General features: G+C 61.9%; 2 protein-coding genes across 3 annotated transcripts; one reads left to right on the plus strand and one right to left on the minus strand.

The window, feature by feature from the left end:
• Nucleotides 1-396: 396 nt before the first annotated feature.
• Nucleotides 397-6984, plus strand: KLHL40 (kelch like family member 40). The gene is made up of 6 exons (XM_074406101.1): nucleotides 397-1653; nucleotides 2860-3020; nucleotides 3303-3410; nucleotides 3552-3737; nucleotides 5488-5634; nucleotides 6487-6984. Exons 1-6 carry the CDS (start codon nucleotides 511-513, stop codon nucleotides 6596-6598), a joined length of 1857 nt encoding a protein of 618 aa, XP_074262202.1. The 5' UTR covers nucleotides 397-510; the 3' UTR covers nucleotides 6599-6984.
• Nucleotides 6985-7213: 229 nt separating this feature from the next.
• HHATL (hedgehog acyltransferase like) lies at nucleotides 7214-17358 on the minus strand. Of its 2 annotated transcripts, none has more exons than XM_010341439.3 (12): nucleotides 17106-17358; nucleotides 15305-15437; nucleotides 14327-14394; nucleotides 13623-13736; nucleotides 13300-13494; nucleotides 12752-12961; nucleotides 12109-12280; nucleotides 11644-11788; nucleotides 11486-11521; nucleotides 8104-8305; nucleotides 7616-7728; nucleotides 7214-7422 (listed from the first exon to the last, which is right to left on the minus strand). In XM_010341439.3, the coding sequence occupies exons 2-12, from the start codon at nucleotides 15408-15410 to the stop codon at nucleotides 7353-7355; spliced, it is 1431 nt and encodes a 476-aa protein (XP_010339741.1). In that variant the 5' UTR covers nucleotides 15411-15437; nucleotides 17106-17358; the 3' UTR covers nucleotides 7214-7352. The 2 variants fall into 2 exon arrangements, with proteins under 2 accessions (XP_010339741.1, XP_010339740.1); XM_010341438.3 differs by having other exon boundaries at nucleotides 7616-7757; nucleotides 17106-17357.
• Between the last annotated feature and the right edge of the window lie 381 nt (nucleotides 17359-17739).

A 17739-nucleotide genomic window follows, 5' to 3' on the forward strand; every position in this document is an offset into this window, starting at 1 on the left:
ACACCATGTCCAAGTTCTGACAGAAAACCCAAGGCTCCGGGGGCTGAAGTCAGGTACATTCCGGGGAGGGAGACGGGGGCACCAGGGCAGATGGACCCAGGCAGCAGGAACGGAGGGAGACCCCGGAAGACCGGCTCCAATGCTTGGGCCACCCCCTCCCACAGCGGCTCTCCTGACCAAAGCCTCCGGAGCCCCTTGCTCCATTTAGAAATAAGGCAGCCACGCCCTCATCTTTCAAAGGGGCCCGACACCCCACCTCGTCCCATGAGCCCCGGGGCTGAGCCAAGGCTTCTCCCGGAGGAGGCCTCTGCCCAGCTGTCCCCTGTGCGTCACGTGCAGGAGGCCAGGCGGCTCGCCTTACCGGGCCCGGCCACCTCTATATATAGCCCTTCGAGGACAGCTGCGCAGTCCCAGCGAGCCTCGCAGGGAAGCAGGGGCGCAGAGAGGAGCCCCTCGGCCCCGCCGCCCACCCTAGGCCCCCACCTTCATCCCCCCACCCAGGCCCCCACCATGGCGCTGGGCTTGGAGCAGGCGGAGGAGCAGCGGCTGTACCAGCAGACGCTCCTGCAGGACGGGCTCAAGGACATGCTGGACCACGGCAAGTTCCTGGACTGCGTGGTGCGCGCGGGCGAGCGCGAGTTCCCGTGCCACCGCCTGGTGCTGGCCGCCTGCAGCCCCTACTTCCGCGCGCGCTTCCTGGCCGCGCCCGAGAGCGCGGGCGAGCTGCAGCTGGAGGAGGTGTCGGCGGACGTGGTGGCCCAGGTGCTGCACTACCTGTACACGTCGGAGATCGCGCTGGACGAGGCCAGCGTGCAGGACCTGTTCGCCGCGGCGCACCGCTTCCAGATCCCGTCCATCTTCACCATCTGCGTGTCCTTCCTGCAGAAGCGCCTGTGCCTCTCCAACTGCCTGGCCGTGTTCCGCCTGGGGCTCCTGCTGGACTGCGCGCGCCTGGCTGTGGCCGCCCGCGATTTCATCTGCGCGCACTTCACGCTGGTGGCGCGCGACGCCGACTTCCTGGGACTCTCGGCCGATGAGCTCATCGCCATCATCTCCAGCGACGGCCTGAACGTGGAGAAGGAGGAGGCGGTGTTCGAGGCGGTCATGCGCTGGGCGGGCAGCGGCGAGGCCGAGGTGCAGGCGGAGCGCCAGCGCGCGCTGCCCACCGTCTTCGAGAGCGTGCGCTGCCGCCTGCTGCCGCGCGCCTTCCTGGAGAGCCGCGTGGAGCGCCACCCCCTTGTGCGCGCCCAGCCCGAGCTGCTGCGCAAGGTGCAGATGGTGAAGGACGCGCACGAGGGCCGCCTCACCACGCTGCGCAGGAAGAAGAAGGGGAGGGACGCTGGCAAGGAGGCCGAGAAGGGCGCAGGCGAAGCCAAACCAGAGGACGAGGAGGACGAGCGCATCCTACCCGGGATCCTCAACGACACCCTGCGCTTCGGCATGTTCCTGCAGGACCTCATCTTCATGGTCAGTGAGGAGGGCGCGGTGGCCTACGACCCCGCAGCCAACGAGTGCTACTGCGCCTCCCTCTCCAGCCAAGTCCCCAAGAACCACGTCAGCCTGGTTACCAAGGAGAACCAGGTCTTCGTGGCTGGAGGCCTCTTCTACAACGAAGACAACAAAGAGGACCCCATGAGCGCGTACTTCCTGCAGGTGCCTGACCAGCCCCGGGAGCTGCCGGCTAGTTCTGGGCTCGGGCACTGGGGGCGGGGTGGGGGCAGTCTTGGGCCCAGAAGGGGTTTGTGTCTACACAGGGAATGCCGTTGGGTCTAGGGTGAGATGGAGACGGCTGGCATCTCAATTTCAGGAGTGTGGTAGCCCCAAGTTGGCATATGCTGGAGGCCCTGGCCCTGCACAGTGAGGAGGATCAAGGTTGCTGTCAGGGTCCTGGGCAGGGCCTCTGCATGAAGGCCTGGCCTGGAGCTCAGAGCAGTGTCCCAGACAAAGGCACCATCCTGTCTGGCCCTCGAATTGTAACAGATGAGGAAGCCGAGGCCCAGCAGGGACCAGCAGAGTGAAGCACCAGGGCTAAGGTGCGGTGTGACTGTGAGATTTCAGAGGGCACAGTTTCCTGGAGACGGGCCATGTCAGTTTGAGCCTTGCCAGTGGCGTGGGATTTGGAGGTGTGAAGGGGAAGTGGCCGTGTTTCCGCCAGAGAACCATAGACAAGGGACCGAACGGGGGCTGAGCCTGGTGAGCGGCGTGCTCAGGGAGGCTGACCAGCAGGACGGCAGCAGGCGCCTGGGCCGAGGTTCAGCTCACGAAGCCTTATGTCCGGTTGCGCTGGGGGCTGAGGGCAGCGTCGCCAGCTACTGGCTCAGCAGGGTGGGGACATTACTTGTTCCCTCTGGGCTTCTGTTTGTAAGTGGGGATATTATTCTTCCTGCATGATAAGGTCATGATAAAGTAAGTGATGTTTATAAAGTGCTCATCAGCACAGTGCTGAGCCCTCAGAAAACTTTCCAAAAAGATGAGCCCCTAGAATTAACATCTTTATTACGAGCTGTGGACGAGGCCGTGGACTGTAGGTTTTACAGGGTGAAAGGCGGGGCTGCATTTGGAAGTTTTCTGAACAGTGGGCTGGGGTGGAGAGCAGCGTGGGGGCAGGCTTCAGTGCCTGGGGAAGTAAGGCCATAGCCGGGCCTCCCTCACAGGGCTGCCCCCATTTCCATGCTGTGAGCCCTACCACCTGCTATAAAGGTGGCTGCCGGGAGCCTGCCTGGGCGTGGGGGATGCTCATCGGCTCTCAACCTGATGGCAGGGGGGGCACTGGCCCTACCTGGGGCAGTGGGACTTTGTGGGGCTGGACTGAGGCCAGGGGAGCTGGGGGCGATTGCTGACTGGACCCCTGGCCCGCAGTTTGACCACCTGGACTCAGAGTGGCTGGGGATGCCACCGCTGCCCTCACCCCGCTGCCTCTTTGGCCTGGGCGAGGCCCTCAACTCCATCTATGTGGTCGGTGGCAGAGAGATCAAGGATGGCGAGCGCTGCCTGGACTCCGTCCTGTGCTACGACCGGCTGTGAGTGCGCGGGGGCGGGGTGGGCACCCCGGGGCGGGTGGGGCACGGAGGCCACCGTGGTCTAGGGCCTGGGGTGGGAGCTGGAGCCAGAACCTCAGGCTTAGGTGAGGCTGGGCTTGGGTGGGGGCGGGCAGCTGGGAGGTGGGGCGGGGGCACAGAACTGAGAGGCCCGGGAAGTTCCGGCAGTGGCTCTGTATGCGTTAGGTGGATGGGTGGATGGGTGCAGAGACGGGGACTGAGCTGAGCTGGGGTGCGTGCCCACCCCCACTCCGTCTCCTCCAGGTCATTCAAATGGGGCGAGTCGGACCCGCTGCCCTACGCGGTATACGGCCACGTGGTGCTGTCTCACATGGACCTTGTCTACGTCATTGGCGGCAAAGGTGGCGACCGGTGAGGCTGGGCCTGGCGCGAGTCTGTGGAGCACAGGCAGGACCCCCCGGAGGCTGTCAGGGGTCTGTCCTGGCTGCCCTGGAGGTGCCTGCAGCGAGGGTGGCTGGGCGTCTCCACTCACTCCCGCGCTCCACCCCACAGGAAGTGCCTGAACAAGATGTGCGTCTATGACCCCAAGAAGTTCGAGTGGAAGGAGTTGGCACCCATGCGGACCGCCCGCTCACTCTTCGGGGCCACTGTCCACGATGGCCGAATTGTGGTGGCAGCTGGGGTCACCGACACAGGGCTGACCAGTTCTGCTGAGGTGTACAGCATCACAGACAACAAGTACGGAAACTTGTCCCTTCTGCCATGGACAGCTGTGTGGCTTTGGGCCTCTGTCAGCCCCGGCAGGAGCCACAGTCCCTGTCTTGGGTCTTCAGCGTTGGGTTTGACATCAGCATAGACACAGGCCTTCTCTCCTGATCAGCAGTGAGGTGGGAGGCGGGGCAAGGGCCACGGCCAGCCTGGTCTGCAGGAGGGGCTCCCACGGCTGGGGGAGGGGATGCCAGGTTCCTCACTCAGGGACTTACACCAGGCGGTGGCCTGGTGCAAGAGATATAGCAGTGAACGAGACAGACGCTGCCCTCCCTGGGACACCAGAGAAGAGAAAACTGAACTGAGACAGCTGGACCCAGCTGGCAAACTGGATGAGGGTGGTGGGAGGAGGTTGCCCCAGACTAAGGCAGGTAGGAGAGAAAAGGCCAGGCCCACAGGAGGGAAGGCACTGCTTGGGCTGGGTGATGGAGGTGGGATAGGGTGCTGGGATTGGGTGCAGGGGGTGGATGAGGGAGGTGGGATGGGGTGCTGGGGCTGGGTGATGGAAGTAGGACGGGGTGCTGGGGCTGGGTGATGGAGGTGGGCTGGGATTGGTGATGGAGGTGGGCTGGGGTGCTGGGCTGGAGTGGGGCCTGCAGGAAAGGGACTGTGTCACATCTGTGTTCTACTCAAGCACTTCATGGCCGCTGGTACACAGATTGGATTAGGGATTTCCCAGAGGGCAGGAAGGTTGGGGTGGTGAAGGCCAGGAGCCAGGGGCGCCGCGGGATGGGGCTGAGGGCATCGCAGGCCAGGGCTTCTCAGGCTGTGATGGGCATGCCCGTCTCCCGGGATGGTGTTAAAGTACAGATTCCCAGCCTGAGGGCCTGTGCCGCTGCCTTTCTAGTCCACCCCCAGGAGATGCTGATGCTGCTGGTCCGTGAGCCACACTTTGAGTAGCAAGCGTCTAGGAGGTGGAAGAAACAGGGCTTAGCTCTTGATTGGATGCAGGGGTGGGGGAGAAGGGCATGTTTCTGAGTGACAGTGGGAGGCCATTTACTGTAGAATCATGGGGATTGGGTAGGGAAAGTGAGGGTCCCCTTAGGACATGTGGCTTTGAAGTGCCTGGGGTGTCCAAAAGGACCCCACCTGGAAGAGCGAGGGCTGAGCTGGAGGGAGAGATCTGGGGTCAGTAGCTCGCAGAGGGGTCCGGCTCCCTCGGGAGAGAGGGTGTGCATGGTGAGGGCAGCTGCGTTATCCAGGAAGGAGGCCACGAAGGGGAGGCGGAGAGATGGGAGGTGAGGAAAGTCCCGACCGCAGGGTGTGCGACCCCGGGGCCTCAGTGCATGCGCAGTGGCTGCGGACCTCAGGGAAGGCAGTTTGGAGGACGGACCAAGGCCCAAGGCAGGAGCCAGGGCAGCGAAGACGAGCTGGGAACACCTGGGCTCTGAGGGAGGAGAAGGGCTGGGCAGGTGTGCGGGCGGGGGCGGGGCTGCAGGGCCGCCGAGGGGCTCAGGTGGGAGCCTGCTGGGGGCTGGGCTGGGAGTTGGCGGCCAGAGTGAGTTCCGGTGAGGGGGAGGGGCAGTGGGAGATCCATGGTGGACTTTGCTGGGCAAGTTGGATAGAATCGCCAAGAAAACAGGGAGGGAAAGGGGAGGAGCAAGAGGGAAGACACTGGGACAGGGCGGGGCAGCGGGCTGGGGGCTTGGGTGCCTGGGACGTGCAGCTGGAGCCCCGGGCTTGCTGAGGCACTCCGACGATGCACCTCCTCACACCCTAGGTGGGCACCCTTCGAGGCCTTCCCGCAGGAACGCAGCTCCCTCAGCCTGGTCAGCCTGGTGGGTACCCTCTATGCCATCGGTGGCTTTGCCACACTGGAGACTGAGTCCGGAGAGCTTGTTCCCACAGAGCTCAATGACATCTGGAGGTGAGTCCGGCCCCAGGGAGGTGAGGGGGGATCAGGAGCAAGGCTGACACCGACAGCACCGTGGTGGGGTACCCAGGCACCGGGCAAGCTCCTCTCAGGGCAAAGCAGATCCCTGTTCCGGGGAGTCCTGCAGGGAGGACCAGCCAACATACCCTGCCCGGCCGTTTCTCCATTTACTGGGGAAGTCCGGGCTTGCACAGATAGCACCGTGCCCCACGGCAGGTCAGCAACGATGCTGCAGACAGGAGCAGACCTACTCTAAGGCCACAGGCCTACAGAAACAGGTCCCAGGCAGCAGCCGGCTTTCCTCTCTCCTGCCTTCTGGGTGCTTGGTCTGGAGCCAGGGCTGCCACCAGGACCGGGAAGCAGCTGGCTGGAGACCGGGACTTTCAGAACCATTGCTCTCGATGGCTGGTCCTTCTCGGGGTGGGGGAAGGAGGCTTTAGCCTCTGGGGCATCTCCTGAACCGGCAGCCATCCCCCTGCTGCAGGCAGCCCCTGGGGAGCAGTGCTGCTGGAGGGGACTGGAGACTTCCTAGAAATGGAGCGCGGAAATTCTCAAGGACGTTGAGGGGGCGGTGTGGCAGTGTAGACCTTTCTGGAGGGGGGCCTTGAGGAATATGGGAACACCACTTGAGAGGAGATCTTTCCTGGGGAGCAAGGCCCTTCCTGGAGTGTGGGTGGGTGTTCCTGGGTGGGTCCTGTGGGGTCTCCTTTCCCAGAGCCGGGGGACCTTCAGGAGCAGGTATCTTAGAGATGGCTGAGTGCACTCAGCTGCCCTCTCTGCTGCGTTCCACTCTGGACTCAGCTGGCTGAGCTCCCTGTCCTTGTCCCCATCCTCTCTCACCCCCAGGTATAACGAGGAGGAGAAGAAGTGGGAGGGCGTCCTTCGGGAGATCGCCTACGCGGCCGGTGCCACCTTCCTGCCGGTGCGGCTCAACGTGCTTCGCCTGACCAAGATGTGAGCAGCCCGGGGCCTGAGCTCAGTGCCCTCCCGTCCTGCAGCCCTCACAGGTCTGGCCTTGTGGGGGCTCCGGAGAAGAGGTTAGGAGAGGCCAGAGGCTGGACTCAGTTACTGCCCCAGGGCTTCGTCAGCCAGGGAAAGGGACGCTGCCTGGCCCCGGCCTTCTGGGCAAGGCTGAGGAACTAGCGGCTTCTCCACTGTTGCCATGTCTCCCTGGGTTGTCTTGACCCATGAGCCAGAACCACGGGGCAGTATCCTGGCCCCACCCAGCCTGGCTGGAGCGCTGGAAAGTTCCCCACAGAACTGAGTCTAGGCAGGAGCGTCCCCGTCAATGCAGTGTGCGGGGCAGTCTCTGTCTCTAAGAAGAATAAAGTGTCTTCCGAGCAAGCAGCTCAGGTCCGCGTCCGGGCTCTAGAGCCAGTGAGCAGGTGTTCTGAAGACCTGGGGGCTTCAGGGCTTCACGGCCGCACTGCCTAGTCGGTGGTCTCTGGCCTCCAACTGGTGTCTCCTCCACTCCCTGGGTGGAAACCCCTGCCCCCCTCCCAAGGCCGAGCCTCAGCCACCGGGGATGTGGAGCCAGGGGTCTGTGGAGAGAAGGGTAGGGGAGCAGCCCAGCGGTGGTAGAAAAGTCATTTATTCTGTGGTCAGGCCTCATCCAGCCAAGGAGAGCTGAGCAGAGCCCGTCCCTGTGCCCTCCCTCCTACTCCAGCTTCTCTTTGTCCTGCCTCTGCTCCTCCTCCAGTGCCAGGCTTCGCTCACGCTCCTTCACCAGCTGAACACCGCAGTAGGTGACAAACAGGACGGCCAGCGTGGTCTGGGGGAACCCTGTGTGGGGAAGGGGTCGCAGATGCTCAGGCAATCCAAATCTGCGGTGACTTCTCCTGCCATCCTCGTCCCGATGTGGTGGGCCCTCCCTGCTGGGTCCCTGGGGTGACGAGGGGTGGGAGGCATTCTGGAAGGTCCCGGTCCTTGAGGCTGGTGCCTGGCACATTCTGTATCTCCATACCCTGCCCCTCACCTGTGAGTAGCAGGCGCCGAGCAACCAGCTCCGTGAACTCGAGGCTGTTCAGGCTCACAAGGTTGTACATGATGATGGCCCAGAAGTTCAAGGCTCCAAAGAGGGCCCGGACCCTGCGGGACATCTGCACTGACAGAGAGGCCTGTCCGGTCCAGGAGGCCAAGGGAAAGAGGGTGAGGTGGGTCAGCAGCCTGGCCCACACGGCCAGGCCGGTCTCGGGGAGCCCCAGGCCGGCTCTCCCTCCCTGTTAAACACGGGAGACAGGTCCAGAGAGGGCAAGGCCTGACCAGCGCAGTGAGGTCCAGGTGCTCCAGCCCATAGAAGGCAGGGAGGGCCGGATTCCCACAGAGCACGCCACTGCCCTGACCACCAGGAGAGGCTGGGGAGAAAGTTCTGCACTGGGGGCGAGGGGTTGGGCACCTCCCGAAAGCAGCAGTGCCCTGCCCTCCGTGACCCAGCCAGTCCCAGCCCCAGACCTCTCTGCTCACCTCGATTCGTGCTAGGGGCCCCCACTCCGCCAGTTTTTGCACCCAGAGCTCGAAGTTGAGACCAAAGCAGTTAAGGAATGACCACAGGTAGACAATGTCACAAGGCCCAAGCCACAGAGTGGTGATGGCGAACGTGGCCACGGTGGCTGCCAGCTCCGGGATCACGGCGGAATGCTCCCCACCAACGTGGTCATACACGTATCTGCAGGAAAAGCGGGAGAAGACCACCTGGAGTGTGGGAAGGGCAGGGATGAGATGGGAGAGGACACACAGTAGGGCGACCTCCTGGACATTTCTGACCTCAGGTAGCTGCTCCTCCTCTAACCAACTTCAGATGGCGGCAGGCTCAGCCTGGGTGTGATAGCCGCTCCAGCGCTGTGTACTCCCCAGGTGATCTCATCCAGACCCAAGATTTCAAGTCCTACCTCTGTGCCAATGACCCCCCCGTCCGTCTTTAGCCCGGTCTCTCCTGCTTTGCATATCCAGTTGCTACCAGCCTTGCCACTTGAATGACAGATTCCCCTGTCCCTGCTCAGAGCCCGCTCTGTCCCATCTCCGTGAATGGCACCGCCGTCCATTCAGCCTCTCAGGGTATGAGCCTTGGCGCGGGCTTGGATTCTCCATCGGCCTCATCACCACGCTCAAGCAAGCCAGCAAATCCTACCGGCTCCACTGAGTGCCGACCTCCGCCGTCACCACCACCGAGACAAGATGACCTCTCTCCTCACAGAAATTACTGCAAGAGCCTCATAAGTGGTCCTCTCTCTTCTGCCTTTGCCCGCACATTTCATTCTCCGCACAGCAGCCAGAGGCATCTTTTAAGAGTGTAGCTCAGGTCCCGTCACTTCATGGTTAATCCCTCTGAAGAGCTCCCCATTACAACCAGAACAGACTCAGCCTCTCTTCTCTGGCTAGAAGATCCCACGTAGCCTGGTTTCCGTTCCCTTCCGGACTTCGCCAGCCCCCATGCTCCCCCCATTCACGATGCTGCTCATCGGCCATTCTGGTCTTCACCCCTCCACAGCTGGGATTCCCCTATCCCTGCTCGAACCCCGCTCCACACGTGCCCGACTTCACCCGGTACTCTCTGCCCCGCATCTTACCACTCAAATCTCAGGTCAGATGCCACCTCCTCAGAGAAGCCCGCCCAGACCCCACTGGAGAAGCCCCTATCCTGTCCCATTGCATGTTTTAGCTTCTTCGTAACACTGACCACTCTCTAAAGCTTCTCCTTCATGTGTTTGACCTGTTTATGGTCTGTCTCTCCCCACTAGACTGTAAGCTCCACGAGGTCAGGGTCTTTGCCATGTTCACGGCTGTACCCCAGTGCCTAGAACAGTGCCTGGCACATAGTAGGTGCTCAATAAATATTTGTTAAATAAATTCAGCAGGCCGGGCGCGGTGGCTCAAGCCTGTAATCCCAGCACTTTCGGAGGCCGAGGTGGGTGGATCACAAGGTCGAGAGATCGAGACCAACCTGGTCAACATGGTGAAACCCTGTCTCTACTAAAAATACAAAACATTAGCTGGGCATGGTGGCGCGTGCCTGTAATCCCAGCTACTCAGGAGGCTGAGGCAGGAGAATTGCCTGAACCCAGGAGGCGGAGGTTGCGGTGAGCGGAGATCGCGCCATTGCACTCCAGCCTGGGTAACAAGAGCGAAACTCCATCTCAAAAAAAAAAATAAATAAATAAATAAAATTTTTTAAAAAATAATAAATTCAGCAGAAGACCCATGAATAACCAGCCTCTCCGTTCCTGGACATCCTCATTTCCGATGGCTTTTTTCTCCGCTCCACGGCAACCACCCACAGCCGTGGTCACACCCCAACTTTGTCACCACTTGAAAGTTCACTCCGTCCTAATTCCCACTCTTCGCCCAACCCCTCTTGACCTCCTGGCCCCCTGGCTTCAGTTCTTCAATCCTACTGGCCTTGTGACCCTCTCATCTTCACCCCCATCCTTAGCAGGCTTAATCCAATGAGTCATCACTGTAAACAATCTAAGAACTCTTACTCCTGACTTCTTCCTTCTCGCCCACCTACTTTCTCCTCAGCTACACCCAGGCAGCTAAGCCCCAAGGGGGCGGAGGGGGGGGCCTCACAGCTTCACCTGCTGGAGTTCATAAGCCTACCACCTCCAATACCACCTGGGCGCTCAGCGCCAAGGTTTCTCTAGTCGGCTGCTTCTCCCGTGCTCTGCAGGGGTCACTGTGCCCGTATATCCCCGCAGGCACGAGTGGAGAGATGGTAAGAGTGGGGAGATCCAGGCTGGGCTGCAGGGACGGGCACACGTGTTGCCTCTCCACGTCCCCAGCCCTGCCTTTCTCAGCGGATGGTCGTGCCTCCTGCTTCGTGGAGAAGGCTGAGCGTTCGGGGGAGTCCGGTGCTTGTCCACACTAACCTGCCTTCCTCCGCATGCACCCTGGCTTCTCCTCCTCCTCCCGCTGAAGCTAGACCTCTGCCTGGAATGAGCCGCTGTCACCTCCTTCCTCGTGGGGACCTCACTCCATCGGTCACCCCTGTGTCCTGCGCCACCATCTCCTCTGCTGAATGATTCTGCTCAGCGTGCCCCGTTCCCTCCTATCTCTAACACACCCTCGCCTCCCTCAGCCACTCCTCTCCTCCCCGCAGTCATCCCACACCCCTCCATGTTCCCTCCTTACCTGCCCTGCCTTGCCCGTGAAAGGCTGCAGACCTCCACGTTACCAGCACTAATCTCGGCCTCCGGCTTCCCTGCAGCCCCCACCAGGCCTGGACGGTCTTCCCGTGGCTTCCAGGGCGGGTCTCCTGTCCTCCAGCCTCTCTAGTCCTTTCTGCCGGCTCTTCCTTCTCCCTCCAAGCAGAGCGCTCGCAGGCCTCACCTCGGCCATCCCCGTCTCTCTTCTCACTCCACTCCCTCTCCTGATGCCTAGGACCACCTGCCCACACTCAGCACGCTCTGAGTTCTGTCGGTCCTCCAGACCCTCCTCAGGCCCAGCCACCTCCCTGAATCTCCAGAGGGATATCTCCTGGATTGCAGCTAGACATTTCTGAAACTGAAGTCCCCCGTCCTCTCAGGCTGCAGATAGGAATTCAGGCATCACTTCCCTCTCCTTCCCGACACCCACACTCACGGCCTTGTCCTGCCCAGGCTGCTGGCTGTGTGACCCCCTCCCGCCACCTCTCTCCCCCTCTGGCGCTGGCTGCTGGCTGTGTGACCCCTCTCCCTCCCCCCTACTCAAGTCCTACCTTCTGTATCTTTCACCCAGACCTCCGCTAAGACCTCCTCACTGTGCTCTTTGCTTCCCCTGGCCCAGGGGTGATCTTTTAAAGGGTGGACCCATCTTGGCACTGCCCTGCTCAGAAACCTGGCAGGCTGGCTGTGACCCCACCCCCACTCACTTGCAAAGCCAGTCGTTGATGCCACGGTCAAAGTGCCTGTAAGAGGAAAGCGGGTGGGCATGAGCCCTCAGGGTGGACATGAGCCCTCAGGTTCGTGGGGAGGAGGCCAGGGGAAGGTGTGGTCCCAGGTGCGCCTCCCCGCCCTGGCCGGCACCCACGTTTCCGCGAAGACGTAGAGGGCAGTGATGCATTTGGGAGGCTGGGGCGGGTCCAGGTGGTCGAGGCACGCCACGGTGTTGACGACGCCGAAGAGGATGGCGGCCTTCACCCAGTCATACACCAGGTTCGAGTAGGCGAGGCCAGCTGTGGGCAGGGCACCGTCACTGCCTGGGCTTCATTTCGTGGGGTCTGCCCCCATGGGCACCCTGTCCCGCCCCTTCCTGCGGGAGACCCAGGCTCTGCCCGCCCCAGGGAGACCCCCATGTGCGGAAACCAGCCACGGCTGGCGAGGTGGGTGGGCTCTGTGGATGCTGCTCCGGCCCCACAGGACGAAGCTAATGCCGAGCCCCGTGTGTTAGAAAGAATAAGCCCTCGGGTGCTTCCCCAGCTGTGGCACCATGGGGGTGCAGGGGGCTGTTTTCCTGGGGTGGCAGCCCTGCCCCATCCCTCTTCTGGGGACCCACCAAGGGCACTGTCTGGGAGACGGTTGGCAAACTTGAGGTCACTGGGGATGGTGAGGATGTAGAAGAAGTGAAAAAAGACGTCCACGGCCATGATGGCTGCCACGCTGAGGCCTGCCTGTGCTCGGATGTGCCACAGCTCACCCTCGCGTCTCACCGGCTCCACCTGGCTTACCTGGGGGGATGCGAAGGGTCTGAGGTGGGTGGCAAGCCCGGCTTGGGGAGCCCTGTCTGAGGGGGTTCACCAACTACTGGGGGCGGGAGGGGACATGGCTTTATTCAGGAGTCCTGCCTGAGGGTGGAGACATGAGTCATCCTGGAGTCGGGGGAAGATTTACAGCCAGCCACGGGAGACCTGCCACAGTACTGCCACAGACCTGCCACCGGAGACCCGATACTGTCCTGAGAGCCCCATTTGAGTGGGAAGGGAACAGCCATGGCCTGGGAGCACCGTCTGAGAGAAGAGACGTGTCTCCACCCTGGGATCCCTGCTGGAGGGGAAGGGAGGCCCCATCCTGGGGTCTGAGGAGGGACAGGACACATACTTCATCTTGGGATCATGCCTGAGGATGGGGAGTTCTACCTTGGAACCCGAATCTGAAAAGGAGATGGAGCCTGTTCTAGACGCCGCAGCGCGTCCCCTCACCTGGGCGTGGAAGCGATCGAAGGTCATGATGGGCCCAAAGAAGAAGAATGGCAGGTAGAAGTTGTACTTGAGCAGGTCAGCCAGGGAGTAGTGGCGGTCAGGGTGGGCACAGCTCTCCAGCGCAAAGCTGGTGCAGCGCAGCACGGTGAAGCCGCTGCCCCCGTGAAACAGCACCTCTTGAAGATCAAAAGTGCCTGTTACAAACCCGCTCTGGAGGGAAAGAACAGGCCACCAGCTCACCAGGTGCCTCCTGTCTCTGGGAAACCCACTCCCCGCCCCCTGGCTTTCCATGGGGGGCCCCGCCTGGTCCCGCCCCTTCCTCTCTTCCAGAGCCAGTTAACTTGGGCCATTGCTCATCCCCGCAATGTGAGGAGCCTGGAACGAGCTGGTCAGCTCCTCCTGCGATGCAGGTGGTCACCTTGCAGCCAGGGCACACCCAAAGGCTTGAAGACAGGTGGGAAAGTGAAGGGAATTCTTGGGGATACTTGGGGGGCAAGGACTTGGATGACGTGAGAGGTTTGGGATCTTATCCCTGCACCAGTGCCTACCTGCCAAGAGATTAGAGGGTCCATCTTGAAGGAGGCCAGGCTGGCCAGGCCAAGGCCGAGACAGAGCCAGGGCTGGCCCAAGAGCGAGGCCACATAGAGGCCCACACAGTGACCAAGCAGCAGCAGCAGGTACCACGGCCCCATCGTGCCCGTCACGGCCAGGACCCCGTACACGGCGTACATCCATGAGCGGAGCTGTGGACGGGAGAAGGCTTCAGTTTTGCCCCATAAGCGGGGGTGCCACCCCAGGAGGGGTTTCCCACAACCCTTGTGGTGAGAGAGGCGCTGTCAGCGGGGGACCGGGTGTCCCAGGCCCAGCTCACCTGGGGGGCGACCATCGTGCAGAGTTTGGCAAACAGCACGTGTCCGGAGAGGGCGAAGACGATGACGTTGCGGAAGGACGTGAACCACATCACCCACTCGAAGTCGGCCACATCCTGGGCAGCCGGGGCAGGAGGTGGGGTGGGTTAGGGTGGGAGGAGGGCTGGTCAGAGCCGAGCACCTTCCCGCCTTCGTGTTCTTCTTTTATTATTGTCATGTTTAAATTTAATAATCATTACTGTTTTTACACTGGCTAACCCAACACGCCCTCTGTGCAAACGCAAGAGCAGGGCCTCCAGGTCTCCCCAGTCCTCTCCGAGGGAAGTGTGCAGCAGGTGGGTAGGAAGGAGTGCAGGCACCTGGGGGGCTCCTCCTGGCCGCCACGCCTTGCCTGCCATTCCCCTTACTGCTGTTTCTGGGAAGGGAGGTGCTGGAGGCTCTGCTAAAGCATCCTCCACTAACGCCACCCATTTCCCAAGGGAGCAGGGTGCGGGCAGGCTCGCCGCCCCAGGAGGATACAGGAGGGGCCTGCAGAGAAGCTGGAGGCCCCGAGCTCCGTGTAACTTGAGGACTCTGGAACATCGGGAGCAGCAGAGAAGGGTTGGGATGGAAAGGACCCTGGAGCGTGGGGGACCCTGGAGCGTGGGGGACCCTGGGGCGTGGGGGACTCTGGAGTGTGGGGGACCCTGGAGTGTGGGGGACCTACCATCTTCCGGCCAATGTACTCCCAGCCAGGTCGCACAGACTCCCGAAACGCCTTCCTGTGGACCCCATCTGAGAACAGAGTGTGGCCTCAGAGTGTGGCCTCAGTGTGGCCTCAGAGGGGCCCCTCACACACCGCGCCCCACCTTCCCCGTGGACAAGGCTGCCCCACCCTGGGGAGTGAGGGCGTCGGGAGCAGGGTGCAGGTCTGGTCTCTCTGGGGCCGTGTCTGCTTCTCTCTGGGCTTTGCTGTGTCTGGGTCCAGGCTTCTGACTGTGTCTGTGTCTGTGTGTGTGTATATTGTGTTTATGTGTGTATGTGTGTTGGAGTGTGTGTGTCTGGGTCCAGGACTCTGTGTGTGTGTCCTTGTGTGTATATATGTCTGTGTGTTTGTATGTCTGTATGTATGTGTGGGTCCAGGTCTCCTACTACATCTGTGTGTGTGTCAGGGTGCGTTGTCTGGGTCCAGGCCTCTGTGTGTGTCCTTGTGTGTATATATGTCTGTGTGTTTGTGTGTATGTCCATATGTCTGGGTCCAGGCCTGTGTGTGTGTGTCTGTGTGTGTGTGTGTCTGTGTGTGTCTGTGTGTGTCCAGGCCTCTGTGTGTGTGTGTCCAGGCCTCTCTGTGTGTGTGTCTGTGTCTGTGTGTGTGTGTCTATGTGTGTGTGTGTGTCTGTGTGTGTGTGTGTCCAGGCCTCTGTGTGTGTGTGTGTGCCTGTGTGTCTGTATCTGTGTGTGTCTCTGTGTGTCTATGTGTGTGTGTGTCTGTGTGTGTGTGACTCTATGTCCATGTCTCTGTCAGTGTGTCTGCACCTGGCTCAACCCAGCCCCCAGTGCCTAACTGAGATGGGAGCCCCAGGCTGAAAAGGGAGGTGCAGTCCTGTTAGAAGGAGTACCCTGGATCTGGAGCCTGTAAGTTTCTTCCCCTGAGGCCCCCAGGGGAAGAAGGGTCCTGCCCCCCTGCCCCCAGCACAGCCGTTACCTTGTGAGGCCTCAAGGAGGCCGCGGCCAGCATAGGCCAGGGCCCCACTCAGCACCAGAGAGTACAGGCCCAGCTCAGCCGCGGGCAATGCCGTCTTGATGCGCATACCCTGGACAGGGCTGGGGAGACAGGGCTGGGGAGACAGGCCGTGTGAGGGCGTTGCCGTCTCTAGCCCTGCCTCACCCCACCTCTTGGCCTGTCACCCCAGTGAGGACCCTGCTCTGAAGAGGATCGCCCCACCCACCCCTTGGGAACCTTGTGCCATCACTCTGCCTGCTCCTGTGCCTGCCACTGCTCACAGGCCTCCCGGCACGTGCCCATCCCGGCTGCGGCTCTTGTCCCCACCCCGCCCATCAAGGCTGTTGCTGGCAGAGCCCTCACCTTGATTTACATCTTCATACCCTCAAGACGCCCCGCCCTCTGTCAGACCCACTCCTGCCAAGGCCCCCGTGACCTTCGTGCATGCGGAGAAACCCAGTCTCTGTCACTGCAATCAGATTTCTGGCTGCAGAGTCCCACCCTGTTCAGTGAGTCTCCTTCAGCTCCTCACAAAGCCCCAGCCTCTCTAAGACCCCTTCTCTGACCCCCACGCCCCTCCCTGAGATCCCATGACCTCTGCAGGTGCAGTGCCTAGAGCCAAGCCTCCGCCCCTCGCCTGGACCTCCAGCCTGTCACTGATACCTGCCCCCAGCACGGCCCGGAGCTCCAGCTCCACTACCCAGGCCCTGCCCGTGTCCGTGACCACACTGCCCACACCCTCAGCACCCCGTGGATCCAGGCCCTGGGCGCCGGCTGGAGGCTGTGCCGTTTGGGGAGGTGCCCTGGATGGGTGGATGTGGGGCGAGGCGGGGCCAGGCAGGAGTCCGAGAGGGTGCTGGCCGCTGTCCAAGGTGCTGACCAGAACCAGGCCCCGGTGGAGCCTGGCCACTCCCTCCCGCCAGGGCCTGGCTGGTCCCCTGGAGTCCTGCTGGGCCTCCCTGTGGCCTCAGCTGGCACCTCTGCCCTTCCTACCCTGCTTCGGCCTGGCCCAGGGGCTTCCTAAGGACCCCACGGGTACCGACTCAGCATGCAAATTAAAGGGATAACGTGACCAGGCACCTCCTGGGCTGACGGGGCCAAGAGGTGGTTGATGTGGCCCTTTTGCCCACCCTCGATCCTCCCCCAAATTCCCAGTCCTGCAGCCATCTCCCCAGGCCCCTGAGGTCAGCAGTCTCCTCATACAGACCGAAGGGTCGTGGGCCAGATAGGGGCAGGGACCTTTCAAGGTCACACAGCAGACCTGGGACAGGCTTCTGCCCACCTCCCCTCAGGATCGGGTTTCTCTGTGAGCCCCTCTGGAATCTGGCGTGAGATAAGACCACCACTGTCCCTGCCCACAGCAGAGGTTGCCGGCCCGAGGGTGGAGGGACCTCCTCACCAGCTGGGTAGGGGTGGAGAGGCCCTGGGGATCAGGTTAATAGAGCAGGAGCTTGAAACTGGAGCTTGGTGAAGAGCCTGAGAAAGAGCTTTGTCAGCTGCCTCCCACTCTCCACTTTCCAATTTTAGCTCCCCATGGCCGGCGCGGGGTGTCCCCAGCGAGGCCTCTGTGAGGAGCTGGCCCCCAGTCTGGGGCCTCTCCTGATAGACCCCCGGATGGGGGCCGGCCAGTGGACACAGGGGCATCCCCTTTCCCCGGTCCTGCCTGCCCCTGATGCCCTTGGGATAAACCCCCTTTGGAGCCTGTGATTTGGGTTGAGGGCCTGGGGTGTGCCCCGCAAGTCTCAAGAGCCCCAGAGTAGCTGCATCCCCAGCTGGCACTGACCTTGGGGAGTCCGCGAGGGACCCTGGCACACTGCCCGCCTCTGGCTCTGGGGTCCTGCGTCCAACTGTCCGTCTGTCCGACAGGCTGAGCTCTAGGGCCACAGTGGGGTGTGTCCAGCCCTGGGGTCCCCACCCCCTCGAGGTTATGAGCGGTGAGTGGTGACAGCAGGAGGAGGAGGGGAGGAGGAGGTGGCCTTCCTGAAGTGGAGCCGAGCAGAGTGGAGCTGAGCCGAGCACTGCAGTGCTGTGGCCACAGGGAGCCGAAGGGAGGATCCTTGGAGGGGGGCGGGTGTTGGGGGGAGGGTGTCCAGTAGCAGAGGCTCAGACAGGGACACCTGGGTCTCTCTTCAGCCTGCCTCCCCTGGCTCCTAGAGAGCCTGTGCCTCTCTCACTGCTACCCAGGACTTCCCTCGTCCAGGAAGACTTCCTGGTGGCCCCACCAGCCTCTCCAGGCTTGTAAGCCCTGTCCCTACCATAGCCACACACGCTCACAGCGTGCACACACTTTCACACCTGGGCTCCAGGGACTCCAGCCGCCCCCCTAAGACCTCCTAGGGGCTATCCCAAGGGACTATCCCAGGACAGGCTTGTCTTGCCCCCTACCCTGATCCTTTTCATTACACAGTGAGTCCTGG

Source organism: Saimiri boliviensis, chromosome 9, assembly GCF_048565385.1.
Source record: "Saimiri boliviensis isolate mSaiBol1 chromosome 9, mSaiBol1.pri, whole genome shotgun sequence".
Lineage (NCBI taxonomy): Eukaryota > Metazoa > Chordata > Mammalia > Primates > Cebidae > Saimiri > Saimiri boliviensis.

What these genes read in the sequence shown, in the direction of transcription:
- KLHL40 (XM_074406101.1), top strand. Translation starts at nt 511, where the DNA reads ATGGCGCTGGGCTTGGAGCAGGCGGAGGAGCAGCGGCTGTACCAGCAG. An exon ending in TGAGCGCGTACTTCCTGCAG is followed by an intron (nt 1,654 to 2,859) that starts GTGCCTGACCAG and finishes CCTGGCCCGCAG; the next exon opens with TTTGACCACCTGGACTCAGA. An exon ending in TACAGCATCACAGACAACAA is followed by an intron (nt 3,738 to 5,487) that starts GTACGGAAACTT and finishes CTCACACCCTAG; the next exon opens with GTGGGCACCCTTCGAGGCCT.
- HHATL (XM_010341438.3), bottom strand. Translation starts at nt 15,410, where the DNA reads ATGCGCATCAAGACGGCATTGCCCGCGGCTGAGCTGGGCCTGTACTCT. An exon ending in TCGATCGCTTCCACGCCCAG is followed by an intron (nt 12,281 to 12,751) that starts GTGAGGGGACGC and finishes GCATCCCCCCAG; the next exon opens with GTAAGCCAGGTGGAGCCGGT. An exon ending in TCTCCCAGACAGTGCCCTTG is followed by an intron (nt 11,789 to 12,108) that starts GTGGGTCCCCAG and finishes CCCTGCCCACAG; the next exon opens with CTGGCCTCGCCTACTCGAAC.